Source organism: Rhodnius prolixus, unplaced genomic scaffold (genome assembly GCF_049639745.1).
Source record: "Rhodnius prolixus isolate KJV_2025 unplaced genomic scaffold, Rpr scaffold_9, whole genome shotgun sequence".
NCBI lineage: Eukaryota > Metazoa > Arthropoda > Insecta > Hemiptera > Reduviidae > Rhodnius > Rhodnius prolixus.
In genome coordinates this window covers 1,667,589-1,686,456 of record NW_027411604.1, presented here as the reverse complement: position 1 = coordinate 1,686,456, position 18,868 = coordinate 1,667,589, and the positions used below count along the sequence as shown (strand labels likewise).

The following is an 18,868-nucleotide window of genomic DNA, read 5'->3' as shown; positions in this document are numbered from 1 at the left end:
TAACCCTTTTTTCAATAGTTTTTATTTCTGTTTTCTTATAATAGATGGACCCCGTATGTAACTTAACATTGCCCTTAGTATTAACTAACAAATTCAGAAGCAGCTATGTTCTACAGAAATTGGGGGACTATTTCCTCTTTTTCCAGTCGTTTGTATTTCACATTTTTCAAAATTGATTGACCTTTAATCTACAACCTACCATTTCCCATAATATTAACTTTTAAATGCAGAAACAGCAGCATTCTAGTGTAATTAGGAGATTATTTCCACTTTTTCCAATGGATTTTACTTCATACTTTTGTGAAATAAATCGATCCTGTACATGTACGATTCCTTCATAAGGAGTTATAGTTCACAAAAAAGGGAAGAAATGGAAAATCTTAGCTAGTTTTACTAAAAATTGCGTTTTTTTTTGTTCTATTATTCTAATTTCAAGGCCAGTGTTGATTATGCGAACTTGTTTAGTACGTAGATTTTATAAAAAAGGGAACAAATGGTAGATCTGATACTTTTACAAAAGTTCTAAATTATTATTATTACTTGAATTTCCTAATTTTTTTAATTCTAACATGCTATTATTAAGCCAGGGCTTGATCATACGCACTTGGTCGGCTAGTTTTGGAAGTAGCATTTCATAATAATAGGGAAGAAATGGAATCTTTGTTAGTTTCACCAAAGTTCCGTATTTTTGGTTGTATGATTTTAATTTCATGCCATTGCCAGGGCTGGACCGTATCCATTAGTTCGGCTAGTTTAGCGAGTAAAACTTTTGCATAAAATCTTTGCTAGTTTCACTAGGAACTTCTTAGTATCTCCTTCTAACATTGGATTTCTAATCGTGTTTGGACAAAACATCTGTTGTCCGTTGTTTTATGTGTAGAGTTTCAGAAAAAATATTATACTTGAATTTCCTAATTTGCTTCTAGAATTCTATTCGTATGTGAAGGCGTGATCATACACATTATGTCGTGTAGTTTACGTAGTAGATGTTCAGAAAAAAAGGAAACTCTTTAGTTTTTCTCGCTAACTTTCCATTTCTATGCCTTCGCTGGATAGTCATGAAGTCCTCTTCTCCTATTGGTTTGGAGCTCTAACAGAATCATAAAGCTTTGAACAAACAAGTCAAGAATATTCTCTTTATAATCTTCGACGCCGTCCAACAGTATTCAATGACATTAAAGATCTCAACCTAGAAAACAAAAAAATCATAAAGTTCTTTCTGTGATCCAACTTTTCAACCAAACACCATCTCAAGACACATCCAGTTTTCAACAGCGGACTAGTTGGATATTTAAGGAATTAGCGAATGGCAAAAGATTTTTTTTTTTTAATTACTTTTATAAACAGATTTTATTATATAACTTTGTGTTTTGTCTAAAAAATTAATTCAATCACAACGTTTTGTTTAAATATGACAAACAAAATGTAGGCAGTAGGCAAAAGCATTTAAAAGAACCGCCTGTCTCAAATAATCATTATAAAAATATTAACAGTCTGCAATGGAAAAGTTATCTTTTAAAATAAAATAACTCAAAAAAAAACATATAAATATTGTGATGAAAGTAGATTTTAAAACAAACCGAAGTTTGTTCCAATTTATTGATACAATTAACAATTTTCTAATACATATTTGAAGAAATATTTTGAATATTACCAAACTTATTTTTAAAAAAAACAAGAACAAAAACCTTTAAAATTAATAACAATTGTAGTAATAACAAACTATTCTTATTTATATTGAAATTAGGAACGACTTTTTTTTTATATGTTTATTTATTTTTGTATTATTTTAATATTAAGTTTGTTGCCTGGGTCGATTTAATCCTTTTTGTCTATTTTTACAAATTCCAGTTGAGATTCGTTGAATAAAATATTCCTCATATTTAAGGCTTTCTGAAACGCAAAATTCATATAGTATTATTGGGTTTGAATTTTATTTTATTTTATTTTTTATGAATTCAATGAAGCTTACTCTCTTGTTTTATGAACATAAAAATAATTATAAGATGATTATTATACTAATAGCCCTCTTAGAAAGGCTCCTCTGTAAGAGGAGTGGTAGGAAATTTAACGGAGAAGATCTAATGACCTTGTAAATAGAAACCATGTGATACCTGGACATGCTGTGGATAGCAAGATGGACAAAATGGCCAAGTTGGATTTTTGTGGTTGCAAACCAGAGCCAATTTTTGAAGCAATTTTAATGACATGGAGATAAAGGATTTTAAGTTCAAGGAATTGAAGAAGCATTGGAGAGACATGCATGGGTGTCCCCAAACTAAAAACTTTGTAAAAAAAGGTTTTTAGTAAGATAGATGAAGATTTTTTTTTTTTTTTTTTTCTTTTTCATTCTGGAAAGAAAGTTGGAAAACAATAAGAGTTTTGGTGGGGGCAAGAATAGGAGAGCACATCATCTATACAAGAGTTCCGGCAGTCAAGAAGAGGTAGGTGTCTTGAAGAAAATGTGGACCATTACTACATAGGTCAGTTATCTCCGTTTCGCCACTAATATGCTTAGTGAATTTAGAGGATAAATACTCTCAAATGATTGCCTGGGCGAAAAGTTCAGCATAGCTTATCTACTCTGAATTATTAAATTGTTTGTGCGGATTACTGTTTATTGTCGATAGAATTAGAGATAAATGCGCATAATATTCTTGAATTTAAACTTACATACCAAAGTGACCTGGTACCTCAAAAAAAAAAAAAAAATCATTTGGTGAAGAAAATAAACGAAAGAAATATACAGGAGTAGATCCGTTGACACAAGTTGGAGAGCAGGTAATACACTAGATAATAATCAATTAATTATGTAGGGATAGGTCCAACCGGCTGTCTCATTAAGCATCTGTGCTAATGATTTAGATCTTGATTTTCCGAATGTACAAAATCCTTATTGCAAAAATGAGATTATCATTCGGTGGCTTTTAATGATACAATGGTTTCTAATTTGAAATGCATAGTCTCTGCTTGTAATTCAGAAGATATTATAGAGGACTTTAATAAGGAGAAAGTAACTTTATTATTGTTTGATGATTTTCTCTAATTCATGAATTGCGATAACCATTAATTTACTTTAAATTACAATACTTTTATTATAAATCTAAAATTACTTTGCGCAACTGAATTATCGTGAAGACAATGAATTCAGCGTGCTGAGAGCACTCGCAAGACGAGATTTCAATTGATTTTCATATTTACCCCAATCTTGTATTGCCTTTTTGGACTATTATGGGAAGGGCTATACAGATTCCTCTTCCAGAGTTAAGACAGTTGATCTTGGGTGCTTTGGGCCCATATCGGCATCTTTAGTAAATGAGCGTTTTCTCCATTTAACAATAGTTTTTGGATTAAGGTTATAGTATTTAGAGAGCTTTGCTATGTCTCTTTACTATCTTGTATTGCTCTACGCTGTTGTTCTGGCGCACCCATGTAGCCATAATTCCTCCTTTGATGGTCTCAATGAGAAGCAGTTCGCTGAAGGCTTTCTCGCAAGATTCGATAAAGAGCTTGATAATGCGGTAGAAAATATAAAAAGGGAGAATACTCAAAAAAATCAAGAGAGTAATGACATAGATAATTATCTAGAGGGTATTAAACGCGTGGTAGACAAATACCTAGAACAAGGACTGAGGTTAAATTTACGCTGTGGAGACGAGGATAAAACTGTAACAAATTTAATATTTGGAGAAATATTGGAGGCTCTCAAAGTAATATCCTGTTGCCCTATTTCTTTTGCCTTTTTTTCGCTTGGTAAATTTTTTAATATAATTGCAATGCAAGAAAAGCATTATTTTCTATGCCCATCGATGTCTACCATTTTATTGTCTTCTGTTGCGGTGGCTAAGGAGTACATGTAGGTGAGAGCACATCTTTCTACTGATTGTATACAATAGATTTGTTTGTATCTACATAAAGAGTGTTTCACAAGGACCAGCAATTATTGGAGCCTAAGATGTGGAAGATCCGCATTTCATACCACTGGACATAAGAAAAGGAGCTGACGTAGTTTGTTTTCCGGTAAGTACCCTGTAACGCAGAATTACCTAGTATTACTGTGGACTAAATCTACGATTTCATAGATCAGGCGAACAATTTAGAAAAAAACCCAACAGCTTTTTTTTTTTTACCCTTCCAATTAGTGAGAAATAATAAATATGCAGTTAATATTCCAAATAAAACACTTACCAAATAAAATTTTTCATTAAAAAAATATACAATTCCAATTATTTTATCCACTCTAGCTTCATTTCGGTTTATTTTTACTTTAAGTATTCCTTGAATTCCCAGTTTTATCAAAGATTTCTTTAAATTTGTTTCGCTTGAACTGAAAGTAAAAGAGAAAATAATTCATGATAAAGAAAACCTTAGAACACAGTAATTTTGGTTCTTCTGCATTTCTGCGCATTTCTGTTTTGTTTTTTGTTTTAAATTTATACTTACTTAGATGGAATGTTTTTTAACTTTAACACAAACTGTTTCTTCGGTTGTCTCTCTTTTGTGGAATCACGGCTTTGTTTTTCATCTGTTACTTTTGTTGTGTGATGTTTACGTACAGTTTTTACAACCATATTGTTTTCTAAATTTGCAGTGGATGAGCTCGGGATTTCTGGTAAACTAGGATAATCCTTCTGTTTTACGAGTATTGGAATTCCATTTATTTCTATCTTCCCAGTGTAACTCAAAAGTTTCTGCAAAAAAAGAAAAAGGAAAAACAAAAAAAAAAAATAAGTTCGAGAAACACTAGACTTCCTCTCTTTCTCTCAAAAATGATCATAAATTTAAAATTTTTTCAAATTTTCTTGAACTTGAACTAATTTTAGAATGACGTAATCGTGATAAACTTAAGCGTGATAGATGTATTTACCAGTTTCGGCCCAAGTCCATTTACTAGTAGCAAACAATACCTAGATTCTTCGGAGTTCCCCGTGTATTTCCCCCATGGCACCGCAGCTAAATTCAGAAAAACCTCTACCTCTATGTAAAGTTTACGGTTTCGAAGTGATAAATGTCTCATATATCAAATTAAAGATTGCTACGCAATTTTATAGGATATAAGAGGATATGTTTTTTTTTTTTTTTTTTTCACCTGACACGGAACCATCTTAGCAGGGGTCGGCAACCCGCGGCTCTTTTATCCAAATTTTGTGGCTCTTCAGACTGTCCAAAATAAATTGTATATTTCAATTCTATTGAAACAAGTGAAAATTTCATTTATTAAAGTAAAGATATTTTTTCAAAAAGAATTTTAAATGTGATTCAGTTTGAATTTGAATAGAATTATATTAAAATACAGTACGTAATATACAGGGTGAACCAGTAAGTATTGTCCATAGGCCTACTGTGTGTAGTACATCTAAAGTGGAATTCAAAGACGTAGTGGCCAACTTCATATTTTCCACTGTTCTTGAGTGACTTTTTTTTCTTTAAGTGCTATTTGTGACCTTTGACTTTCTTATTTTAAGACAATCTACTGTAAAAATTGATTACTGGCCCATCTAAAAGAGTTTTCAATGAATTAAACAACTTGACAACTAACACTGTTGAGTGCTCGTGAACACGTTTTCTTGTAAAACAAACGTAATTTCTAATACGAAGATAAAAGGAATCCTGGAAAACGATATACCGTTTGAAAGCCCATTAAACAAGGAAACTTTTATAAAAAGTGCCAGCACCTAGGTCTGATAATGATCACGTAAGGGCCTAATGAGTTTTCTTAAAAATTTCAATTTCTTTTATTTTCCCAGTATCCAGCAGGAAGATTGAGGCTGTTTGGACAATAACTTATGCTTCGAAATGGTATCAATTTTTAGAAAATTTATCTGCCTTTCTAACCGTGTCATCGGAATCGAATTCGGACTAAAACTTTCTGAGTAATAACATTTTTATTGGAAAAAAGTAATGATTTTAGAAAAAAAAAAATTAAAGTGACGTCACTCAAGAACAGGGGAAAATATGAAGTTGGCCAATAGGTCATTGAACTCCACTTTAGATGTACTACACACAGTAGGCCTGTGGACATTACTTACTGGTTCACCCTGTATAGGACTGCCGCCAATTTCATTCAAACACAGGTTTAGTTATTATTTATTTGTTTATTTACTTTGTAATAAGAGAAAATAAATATATAAAACATTTAAATGTTATTGAATGTCATAAAATAATAATTTGAGAATACAAATGATCTACAGAGTTGTTTACACTATCATACTTGCAGCTCTTGGTAAGATTTATTAAAATTATTTAAGGAGAAATGGTTCTCTACTTAAAATAGGTTGCCGACCCCTGAATAGGGAAGCTAGAAGGGAAAAAAAATTGGATCCAACCTTTGTTGGATGTTCTGTGTAAGGCCTAATTTGCCTACAAAAGCCAGGTCACTCAGTCTGATCATCCAATTACCGTCCCGAACACAAGATTAACGCTGGTTTATATCGACCAGCCAGAAGCTAGTCGTCGATTATTGTTCCCCAACAATTAACTCTCACGAGTTTTTAAAGCATTGCTAAATAAATATACATTTAACTAGACTTAATCGCGCACAATTCTATAAGATTTTTTTTTTTAAAGGCAAAACAAAAAATAGAATATTTTAAAAAAAGAGGTTGACGAAGCTTTGTGGTATTTAATGAACCTATCTGAAGCTTGTGTTCCACATCAATGTTGTAATCACGCGTAGCTTAAGTGACTCTGATATGCTTATGTTGAATATATTCAGTAGTGGGAACTAGAAGATCTGAGTGCGGTCACTTGTTTTGAACGCAATAAGATATTATGACTAGCTATAGCGATATAAATAAACATAAAAGAAGAAGCCTATTTGCGAGAAGAATGCTTACCTTGACGGATTCATCAGAGCCTAATTTCACAGTAGTAACCTTTTTTGAAAGCTGGTCAAGACTTTTAACATCCGTTACGCCGATCAATGAAAAAGCTTTTCTTATTTCTTCAATTGTAGGCCTAAAAATAACAAAATAATTGAAGAAAAATAAATTGTACTAAAATTGAGAAACAAAGTTTACTAAATATTCTACCTGATAGTTGACAAACTTTTGATATTTACTGAATAAGACTGAATAGCGCTCGTTTTGGCTGCCCAGTAATTATCCTTACAGATTTTTTTATTATCTGAAGGGTTTTCTTCTTCATTTTTACTAGCAAGAAAATCTTTATTTTTCAATTTCTGTTTACCCGGTCTTTGTTGGTTACAATCTTCAGTCTTATTTTTTTTAAGTTGAGTACTGCTTTTCTGTTTAGATAAATGACTTGTCGATTGTGCTTGATTTCTATTTTGATTTAAATTTTCATCTTTCTTCTTTTTTTTTAGACTTTTCCCAGCTAAATTAGCTAAATTTAAGCTTTCCTTGTTCTGGAAACCAACATCAATTTCTCGACAAGTGGTTTGTATACTTCCAAGATTCTGTAGCTTTGAACTATGATCCTGATTGGATTTATTATCACTTTCTTCACTGTTTTCGGGTTGATCCTGTTTGGGATACTCCAAAGGGAAAAGTGGATTTCCTTTGAAGTGAATTAGGCCATAAAATTCTAAAGCTCTCTAAAACAAATGAAATACAAAAATCTGATATGAAAAACTCGACACAATTTTACAGTCAAGCGATTACCTAAATTATAAATTAATAATGAGCACGTTAATGAAACAAGTATTCTAGAGGATGTGTAAATGACCTTACATTAATCTTTATTTTTTTAAGACTTCCCTAAATTTGTTTTAAGAATGAATAGACGGTCTGATGTAAAATATAATTAGTATCATACATTAAAATAATATTATTGTATAAACCCTGAAATGGGCGTGAGTTATGTACCAATGTTTATGTACCTGTTGTGATTTTTTAGAAGAAAATGTTACAGTAGTAAATGGCATCTCTGCATTCTCCATAACTGGAGAGACGTTCGCAATATCGTTAAGTCCGACTTTAGAAAATACATTCTTTACATCACTAGCAGATATCCTATAAAAAATAATTAAATTTAACGAATTATGGACAATTTGTAGATACACTTACAATCAGTAAATGTGTGAAAGTATTTTTTTATTCATCTTTTTATCATACTATGAAAATAATCTTACCCGCTAGGTACATTGCCAACGATAATTCGGAATGGACAGTTACTTTTATCTTCATTCGACTCTTCTACGACGTTTTTCAATGAATTTACGACTTCTTCCTGTTTATGGGTCCCTTTTAGTTTCTTCTTATAAATGTCAATGGCATCTGTAAATCTTTTCAAAGAGTTTCTCATTTCTTCATCTTGTTCCACCGGATCGTCCATTTCTGGCAGACTTAATACTTTTTTGGAAAATTTTGAAGCCATATTACTTTCTGATGATACTTCTTTTACGCCCAAAGATTTTCCTTCTTCAACGATTTCTTGACTACCAGAATTTTCAGCATTTTCTAACAAACTATCCTCTTCCGTTGGATAATCATTTTTGCATCTCTTTTTAGAACGTTTTCTTTTCAACAAAAGACTATCATACAGTTCCGGTTGTTCGAGTAAGTCTTCTTCGATGGTTGGTAATTTTTTGGATGTAGTTGAAGTTGGTTCTTTTGTAGTTTTGCTTTCTAATTTTCTTTTTTGTGGATTCAATTGTTTAGTTAGATTTTTATTTGGCAAATTACCTTTAACTTCTACGATTTTAGAAACCGACCAATTGTCAATTTGACGTTGGTTTTTAGAAGAACGGCTACTATTTTGTGACATAGTCGACATTTCAGATAATTTCTTAGTACTCGTTTCTTTAGTTGCAGAGAATTTTAAATTTTTCGTGCTAACTTGTTTAATTTTGCTTGTTTCTGGAACATTAGAGACAATCCAACTGCCTATCTTATTCGGTGGGCTTGTGTGAGATTTAGATTTATTTTTTGAAATTTTAGTTTTTATAAAAGGAACTCTTTGGTCATCTTCGCTATTATCGACGGTAAATTCTTCGTTACTTTCGGTTTCACCACTGTTACTGCTTAACTTATCTTCATCTTCTTTAACTACGAGGTCATTTTCTGAACTATTTTCACTGTCTACAATCAATTTTCTGCCTTTTTTCTTCCCAACTATCAGATTTTCTTCAGCATTATCACTACTTGCTGATTTTGTTTTATCAGTTCCTTCTGCAGCAAATTCTTCTTCGTATTCATGAAAATACTTGTTAATGGCATCATCAGATTCACTACTAGCATCATCCGATTCACTACTAGCATCATCCACACTCTCGTCTTCCCTATCAATCTTTGCCAATACATCTTCTTCTGCTTCATCATCAAAAAAATACTTTGCTGAAACAATATGACTGCTTTCATCATCTTCTTCAATATCCTTGTCTGATACACTGCCTCCTGAATTCTCGTCTGAATCAGCATTTTTATTTTCAGATGCATCAGTTTCCTCATCAACCTCTTTGGTACCTTTTTCTTCGCTATCTTCATCTATATCATCAAGGGAAGTTTTTTTGGGTAAAACTATACTACTATCACTGGTATCTGAATTTTCTTCAACTAAAACTTCTTTAACAATTCCACCATCGTTCTCTTCATTAGACCCTTTGGTAAGACAATCTTGAAATTTGGAATCAGAATCAGAACTGTCATCTTCCTCACCCTCGTCAACTTCACATGGAGCTTTTTCTGAAATAATATTCTCATCCTCAGAGCTTTCACTGCTTTTATTCAATTCACTCTCTTCGGCTTCAACATCAAGAAAATCCTTTCCAGTTACGAGATCATCTTTATCAGACTCTGAACTTTCATCAGTTACATCCTTTTCAACAGTTCTACCCTTAACTCTTTTAGCTTTATCAGCAAGAAACGTTTTTGATGAAAGATCTTTATCATTTAAATCCAAGCTTTCTTCATCTGCTATATCATCCGATTCATCCTCTTCTGCTTCATCATCAAGAAAATCCTTTCCAGTTACGAGATCATCCTTATCAGACTCTGAACTTTCATCAGTTACATCTTTTTCAACAGTTCTATCCTTAACTCTTTTAGCTTTATCAGCAAGAAACGTTTTTGATGAAAGATCTTTATCATTTAAATCCAAGCTTTCTTCATCGGCTTTATCATCTTCTTCTTCATCTTCTGCTTCATAATCAAGAAAATCTTTTCCAGTTACGAGATAATCCTTATCAGACTCTGAACTTTTATCAGTTTCATCTTTTTCGACAATTTTATCTTCAACTTTTTTGGGTTTATCAGCAAGAAACATTTTTGATGAAAGATCTTTGTCATTTAACTCCAAGCTTTCTTCATCAGCTTTATCATCTTCTTCTTCATCTTCTCTGTCATCAAGGATTTTTTTTTCAGAAACAGATTTCTTTTGTTCAGGCTTAGAACTTTCATCAACCACCTTACTTCCTTCAACAGGTACTTCTTCGCCTTTTTTAGGTTTTGGAGAAACTTCATTGCCATCTAAGTTTTCTTTGCCTGTATTATTACCTTGTTCACCCTCTATTGCGCCAGCATGGATATCGATTTCAGAAACAGCTTTCTTTTGTTCAGGTTCAGAACTTATAACCACTACCTTACTTGATTCGACAGGTTTTTTTTGTTCAGGTTCAGAACTTATAACCACTACCTTACTTGATTCGACAGGTACTTCTTCGACTTTTTTAGTTTTCTTGGCAAGAAGTACTTCTGATGATAAGACTTGTTCATTTATTTCCGAGCTTCTATTATTTTCATTAACAATCTTTTCATCATTTTCTCCTTTATCATTTCTATCCTTTTCAGAAACATTTTCATCACCGAAACTTTTATTTTCATTATCTTGATCGGAAATATTTTCTGCACTATTTTCCTTTTCGGTACATTCTAGTTTTTTCTTTTTACTAGCACACTTCGAGATTTCTTCTTCACTGGTTAAAACATCGTTTACCTCATCCATGGAACGTTTCCCGAAAGTTTTACGATCATCACTAACTGGAATATCTTCAGTAATACTATTAGCTTCATAGGAAACTTCACCTAAATTAGTTCCTGAGCTAACTATTTCAGAGGACGATTCATCTTGAACTTCTTTGTTTACACTTTTAGAATCTTGTATTTCTATCTCTGGAATTTCTTCAACACCGCTCATTCGTGAATCTTCCTCTACATCGATTATTGGAATCGACTTGTTTGGAGTTGCTTTTGGCACTTTATTTCCCACTTTTTCGTTTTGTGTCAAATTTTCTGGAGCTTGAATTTCATTAACATCTGTTACCATCTTATTCCTTTCATTTTCTTCATCCAACATGGTTTCACTGGTCAATTCTTCTGTTGTAGGACTAGAAAGCTTTTTCTTTCCAAACGTATCAGGTGTACTATTAGCTTGGTTCATTATTTCTACATCCTTATCCTGCTTTACACTTAATTTGGCAGATTCTGGAAGTTCTTCAGGAATGGAAAGAAGTTTTGATTTTGGAACATTATCTGAGAGAGAGATATCTGACGCATTGTCAGCTGACAATACATCTGCATCTGTTTCTATAGATGCTCTTTTATTTTCAAGAATTTCCTTCTGAGGTTCTGTATACTTTCGTGGAGAAAAACTAACGTGTGTAACTTTTTCATCAATTTTCTTCTCAACAAGTGATTCCACTTTTTCTTGTAATTCGTTTTGTTTTTCCATTTCTTCTTTATTTGTAGCAGAATCGTTTATTAGTTTATTATGATCTAAAACTACAGTATTATCAGTCTTACTTTGAGAATTATTTTCTTTTGCTTCGATATCAGTTGAAGGACTGTTAAATGATTTAGTAGTCTCTTTAACAATGTTCGATTGGTTTTTCTTCGAATTTTCCGACGTTATAAGGTTTTCATTTTCTTTTGCAATAATCTTCTTGCTTTCTAATAAATTTTCTTCGGTGGAATTGAAAAAATCTTTTAGAAATTCCTGTGGGGACATGATTTCAGAATCATCACAAGATTCTTGATAATTATTTTCCTTTTCATCACTAATTGGGTTTTCCGTTAAGCATTCCTTTTTATTTGTAGCGATTAACGTATCTTCTTTATTTTTATTGGGTTCTAATGAGCATTCTCCAATCGATTTTAATAATTTTTTATCTTTACCAAGAGCTAAAGAACTCTTTTCTGTTGGTGATTCTAGTTTTTTCTGGACACTTGGAGATTGAGTTGACGAGCTTGGTTTTTCACAATCAGTCTTTTTAATAGAGCCTAATTTCGGCGAAACTTGGACACTTCTTACTTCATTATTATCAGTATTTTCTATTATATCATCAGTCTTCTTCGTTTCTGTTTCTCCTTGCTTTTCGCTTATTTTCGTCAATTTACGAGGGCTATGTACTGCTTTCAACTCTTCTGAATTATTTATTTTGGCTGAATTGTCTGAACAGGCAATATCTTTATGTTTAACCACTTTAGAAGGACTTACAGACTTTAAATCATCTTTTAATGATTTTTTAACAGTACCAATATTACTTTTTTTAACATCAGAAGATTGGGGAGCATTTTCAATCATATCTTCTATATTTTCTTTACTGCTATTATGGCTACTGTTTAGATCTGCATCAGTTGTTTCTTCACTATTGTCACACTTATTTGTGTCTAAATCACAATAGTCTTCCATTTCCGGAGTTCTACGCAAAACTACACGCAAATTTTTACATGAATTAGTTCTACTTTTTTCTAAATCATTAATATTTGTTGCCTTGATATTGTTATTATCACTCAAAACTTTTGCTTTTCTGGATAAATCAATAGATTCTTCTATATCTACGTTTTTATTAGTTGATATATTTAGTTTTTGACAATCTTTTGGTTGTTTTTCTCCTAAATTATCGAAAATATTTTTGACTGATGATTTTACGCTTAAACTTTTCCGTTTGCCTCTAGTAAGAGGACCTGGAGACTCTTCACGGAATGTGATCTAAACAAACAGAAAAAAAACATTAAAACTAAGTGAGACTTATTCGGCTAATTAGGCTATATGAATCAATTTATAGATTTTAGAGCGGACTCAATTTTAAGTAGCGAACTCTATACATCAATGATTTAAGTATTTCTTTTGTGCTAATTACTCCCTTTGTTCAATGTTGCACTTCCGCTCGTAATTTATAGAGCTTAGAAGGTGCGAGGCGGATCCATATAAAACAAATATACTCCGGTCGCCTTCGCAGACAGCAGTATTAGCATTTGAAAGCTACGCCAAAACTTTCCAAACCCACGACCACACAGCATTTTAAAAATAAATAAATAAAACTCACCGACTTTTTACAACTTCTCGGTGTAGAAGGCCTTTTTTTCTCTGAACCAGTTTCTACATTATCCTTGGGTTTGTGCTTTGGAGAAGCGTAAATTTCTGTTGATTTAGTCGTTGATCTTGTTAAAATATTTAGAGTATCACTAGGTTTTCCATCAGCTTTTTTTGACATAGATCGCGTATGGTAACCTACGTCAGCTCCTAACTTGTTTGTAGACTGCAAAATAAAAAAACAAAACAAAAATTAATATATAGCTCGAAACGAAACTTTCTAACATGAAGTAGTTATTGTTTTGGACAGTGCTGTAAAAAACGAGATCAGCAGGAGGATCTTGTACGCGAATAAGTGGTACTTCGGTCATTATAGGCACATGAGCAGTAAGTAGCTGGGCAGAATAACCAAGCTAAAAATTTATAAAACTCTTATTAGCCCGGTCCTGGTATATGCCTCCGAAACCTGGACAATCACGAAAACAGATGAGCAACGCCTTTTAATGTTTGAAAGAAAAATACTGCGTAAGATCTTCGGCCCAATTGCGCACTAGAAACTGGATGCCGGCTGCAAGAGAGAGAGACGACTGGCGGAGTAAGACGGAGAAGGCCAGGACCCAACTAACTGGGTTGTAGTGCCTCTGAGAAAAAGAGACATTGTATCAGAGGTCGGTTGGATGTAGAGAAATTCACTTAAGATTCTGTCACATACAATTCAGCAAGAGTGGAGTGTGGAAAAACTTAAATGTAAGTCAAATTCCCTACTCCTATCTGTTGATTCACCTCCGAAGATGGATGAAAACCAAACCAGTCAGAAATATAAAAAAACATGTGTGCTACGACGAGAAAATTCTATGAGTTCATTTTATTCTTTGACATATTTAAATTTATTTATAATCATGGCTGGTCAGTGAAATTAGTAAGCAATATCTCTATTGAAGTTATTAGTCGTTAGAAACTTACCATTCACCCAAAATAGTTATTTAAAACTTACAACAATTTATTTACGCAGTAATATTTATGGGCTAGCAATTAACATGTCCAGTCTTTTTAAAGTTAGAGTAGAAAGTTATAATTTGTGTAATAAATAATATAATTAAAGAAATTAGAAACAGTACGAACCATTTATCAAATAATGATAAAATTAAAATCGTTAAAATTTTTCTTCTTTGTTAAACTAGGCTTCCTTTTTTTGAAGGAGAAATGACATAGATCGAAAAGTGACTCACTTCTGAATGATAAAAACAACTTAAATGAACACACAAAATCTTTCAATTTCTAAAAATTATCTTTAAAAAATAAAACTCAACCTCCAATATTTTACGCGCGATTATTACTTCTTTTGCAACCTTCCCATAACCTTTTTTTAAGGTACCACGTTTCATTTAAGTGTGGGAAAATTTCAAAAAGTTTGAACTTGAATTTTTATCAAAATAATAAATTTCTCTTTTATAATAATAAATTTGTAATTACTGTAATTTTTTTCGTGGACAAATTTTTATTTTATTAGAAAACACTTTTTGAAGTTACTACTTATTGTCAAAATATGGAATACTTAGATAATTTAATGACCTTTTCTAAAATTTCTAACTTAAGTATATATATATTATGAGAGATTGATTGAAAATAATCAGTGTTGCGAACATATTTAATTCTTAACAGACCCAGAGGATATTATTAAGTTTACTTATCACACTCATTATTCTTTAATTCTTAACGGTTTTTATTTCCACAATCACAGAGTTTCAATTAAACCACCTGTTGAACTGAAATGTTCGCTAATCGAACCTGTTAGGTAGTAATAAATAAAAACAGACTAATTTATGGTGCAAAGCTTACTACGACATATAGAAACAATTATTTGTTTAACACATTACTTACGAGTTTAAAACTTTTTATATTTAGGATTTAATAAGCGAATTCCTCGTTACTTGAATGCTAAATATAAATACTTTTCAGTCACTAAATGCTAATACAAAACTTTTTATGAGAAGCTTATATACATATATATATTACTAAAAATATCATTCATATTTAAAATCGATTCAAAAACATTTAATAAAATTTAAATCTTTATAAAACAATTAATAATGTGAGACGTTTAATCAAAACAGTTGTAAAACGAAAAAATCAATAACTGAACAAAAATGAGCTGCACCTTCACAGAACACTGCGCTGTATTTCTGAAATTACCGTTAGTTTCCATTAAACTATTATGTTATTTTCTAATAAACAGAAAGACTGGGAAACTTTTCACCTGTCTAAAAGATGATTGTCAAATGTTATCATACATTTAACCCCTAAAACTAAACGAAGTCTAGTTTACTCACTGCCCTAGATAAGAATTTCTTGACATGATAGACCGGCTTGTAACCATTTTATAACCTTACCAAATGATTACTGTAATAATTTCAGTGAAAACTCACAAATTTTAAATTTTAAAAAAGTAAGTAACCAAAATAAAATAACTTCAGCATTCTATTTTCAAGAAACAACATTTAAATGCAAATAATAAATTTAGTATTTTGACCATGGAATGTCAATACACTAGAAATTGACATCAGAAAAAAGTAGTAAATGTAGTAGAAAGTAGTAAAAAACATTCAGTAACAATAGAATAAAGGTAGTAAATAATATTTTCAAGTCATTAAGATGTTATATTATTCCAAAATTTGCTAGAGTTGAAATTTTACCGAAAATATTAATAAACAAAATCTCAAGTTCTTACATTCAACGTTAATAACTGCGCCAGCCACCCTAGACTTTGGACATTGGGCTAAGATCAGACGATTATAACGACAAAATCTGAAACGTTCCTAAAAGACAACTACCATAAATTTTTAAAAGAAAGGACATTACCACTAAACTTTCAGAAGGAAAAATTCTTAACTCTAAAATTAAAAGAAAGTCTTTGGAGTGTCATTTTCAAAATTTTGATGTTTCAAGAGAGGAAGCTGAAGGCCGCTGGTGCAGAGCCAACGAAAACGAAGTAATCTTCTGCTTACTCTTGTCACTGCCAGAATCTTACTCCAACGTTGTAATACTGGAAACATTACAAAAAGAGAAACAGGAGCAGGCTTTAGTAAACTTTAGAAAAGGATGCTATTCGAAGAAAAGAAGGATACTTCCGAGATAAGCAGAAAAGACCGAAACTATTTCTTTCCATGTAAAGAACAAGGAATTCAAATTTAATTGTACGTACGCCGTGAGGAGCCCCTAGGAAAATATAATATGGTTTGTTTTTTATTATATTACTGTTTCTGTATTTAAATATTTTTGAAATTACTATATTGTCAAACTTCATGATAAAGAAGTAATCCTAAAAGTATTATGTAAATATATAAAATAATGTCTGTGTTTATTAATGTATGAAACTAGCACTGAATAGGTATGAAATAAAATAATTGTATGGTGACGTAACTTATTCAATTCATTTAACATATTCAATATCGTCAAAATATGATTCGATAAGCAAGTTTCTCAACCGTCTTTTTAGAATATGATGAACAGACTTCGGGAAAAATGAACAATTTAACACATTTGCTTTATTTGTACTTTTTTTCAACTCGCTAAATTGATCAGTCATCGTCCTTAATCATATCCAAATGCAGCAGCTACAAGGAGGTACCTGAGTTCTCTATCAGTGAAATGTATGAAGTATCTCGAGAATCGAAAGGAGAAGTCGTTTTAATGATTATAAATATTCATGTATGAATCTAATTTTTCTTCGGCAACTTTTACAACTCACCTTTAAGTTTTCATATTAAGTTTCCTAATCTTCTCATTTCATTTTACCCAATTCTTGCTACACTAATTGCTGTTCTGGAAAAACTGTGGACTTTTTAAAGAAGAATGTAAGTGTAAAAAAATAATAATAAACAAAGAATGTTTTATTTTTAATGTATTTCATAGTCACAATATCTCTAATAAAGTTTCTACTAGAAATGTTTCCTTTTTTTCTAAATATCTTTTGGGCAGGCTGAACATAAAGAGAAGTTACGCCACAGTCTGTATGGATAACTGAACCTTTTTGATCCTTTAAACCTTTTTAGGTTTAAAATTTAGATCATAAATTATATTACAGTATGGAACTTGTGGTAAACTGACTTATTTGATTGGTGAGATGGCAGAAAGATGATAGATTGAAATCGGCCTGCTCTGCGCTGTGCCACTCAGCTATGGACGGAATAATGTAGTAAGGAAACGTCTTCTCACGACAAAGGTCTTAAGTGATAAAAGATGGTAGAGAATGAGTAAGGTTAAGAGGAACAAGCTGATTAAGCGTGTTGGAGCATTGAGTGATAACTGGGTAACGAACTCATTGAAATATACAAAATATTTATTAAGCTAGGTTTTTATAGTATAAAATACAAAGCTAAATAACATAAACTAAATACAAATAAACAAAGCTAAATACAAATAACTAAACTAAGTATGAACTCTAAATTACAATTGACAACACCGGTTGCGACCTTAACGTATTTTTGTATATCCACCAAAAAAACAAGAGCCTCTCTCAAAAAACCTCCCCTGGTTATCTCCTGTGCCCCACCAAAGAGGAAGGTGGTCGACATCGATAGCTGTTAACTATCGATGTGCCTTAGTACTATTTACGGATTCCTCTGGGGGCTAAACGACATCATTGTTAGCGCTCACTACATCACTCCCCCCAATGATGGCGTCGAGGAATCGCACGCTACGTTTGACCTGACGACCGCTCCTCGTGTGATAGCAGCTCTCTTTGTTTGGAGCGGGTTCTTCTGTTGAGGCTGCCAATAAGAAGGCGGGTTTGATACGATCCAGTGACACAGTCAGTTCCTTGTCAGCCAGCTGGATAACGTATGTTTTCTCTCCCCGTTTGAGAACTTTGTAGGGTCCTGAATATGGAGGCTGCAGCGGCTTCTTAACCTTATCTTCACGCAAGAAGACATGTTCGCATGATTTTAACTCCTGAGGTTGGAATACTGCTCTGTTGCTCGAGCGAAAGGCCGCAGGAGTAAGCTTGCGCATCGCTTCCTTTAGCTCCTGTACCAATACGTTTGGGTCCTCTGTCGTCGAAGGAGACAGGAACTCTCCCGGGAGTCGTAATGACTGTCCATATACTGCTTCGGCAACACTTGCCTGCACGTCTTCACGAATGGTCGTCCGGAGTCCTAGTAAGACAGTGGGCAACAACCTACTCCAATTAGCAGAATCTGAATGGGCTATCAGTGCGCTCTTCAAGGACCTATGCCATCTTTCCACGCAGCCGTTGGCCTGAGGGTGATATGCCGTTGTTCTCACCCGCTGAGAACCCAAGAAAACTGTCAGGCGATGGAACAGATCAGACTCAAACTGGCGTCCTTGGTCGGTAGTCACTTTCGCAGGCACTCCAAACCTGCTTACCCATCCTTCGTAGAAGGCAACAGCGACAGTCTCCGCCGTGATGTCCTCTACGGGTATTGCTTCTGGCCAACGTGTAAACCGGTCGATGAACGTCACACAGTACCTTTTGCCATTCGATGGGGGCAGAGGACCAATTATGTCCAAATGGACATGTTGAAAGCGTCCCACTTGACCGAATTCTCCGGGCGGGGTAACAGTATGCCTTGTAACCTTGGCCCTCTGGCAAGCTATACATGACTTAGCCCACATGGCTACGTCGCTATTCAAGCGT

The 18,868-nt window shown here is 32.9% G+C and overlaps 1 protein-coding gene across 3 annotated transcripts; it reads right to left on the bottom strand.

Moving 5' to 3' along the window:
- Positions 1-1,311: 1,311 nt before the first annotated feature.
- Positions 1,312-15,587, bottom strand: LOC141454362 (uncharacterized). 3 transcript variants are annotated; one of them, XM_074128483.1, is made up of 9 exons: positions 15,470-15,587; positions 13,226-13,438; positions 8,093-12,888; positions 7,841-7,973; positions 7,032-7,555; positions 6,837-6,957; positions 4,444-4,691; positions 4,189-4,327; positions 1,312-1,893 (listed from the first exon to the last, which is right to left on the bottom strand). In XM_074128483.1, exons 2-9 carry the CDS (start codon positions 13,391-13,393, stop codon positions 1,819-1,821), a joined length of 6,204 nt encoding a protein of 2,067 aa, XP_073984584.1. In that variant the 5' UTR covers positions 13,394-13,438; positions 15,470-15,587; the 3' UTR covers positions 1,312-1,818. The 3 variants fall into 3 exon arrangements, with proteins under 3 accessions (XP_073984584.1, XP_073984582.1, XP_073984583.1); XM_074128481.1 differs by having other exon boundaries at positions 15,371-15,510; XM_074128482.1 differs by lacking the exon at positions 15,470-15,587 and adding an exon at positions 14,335-14,576.
- Positions 15,588-18,868: the final 3,281 nt, after the last annotated feature.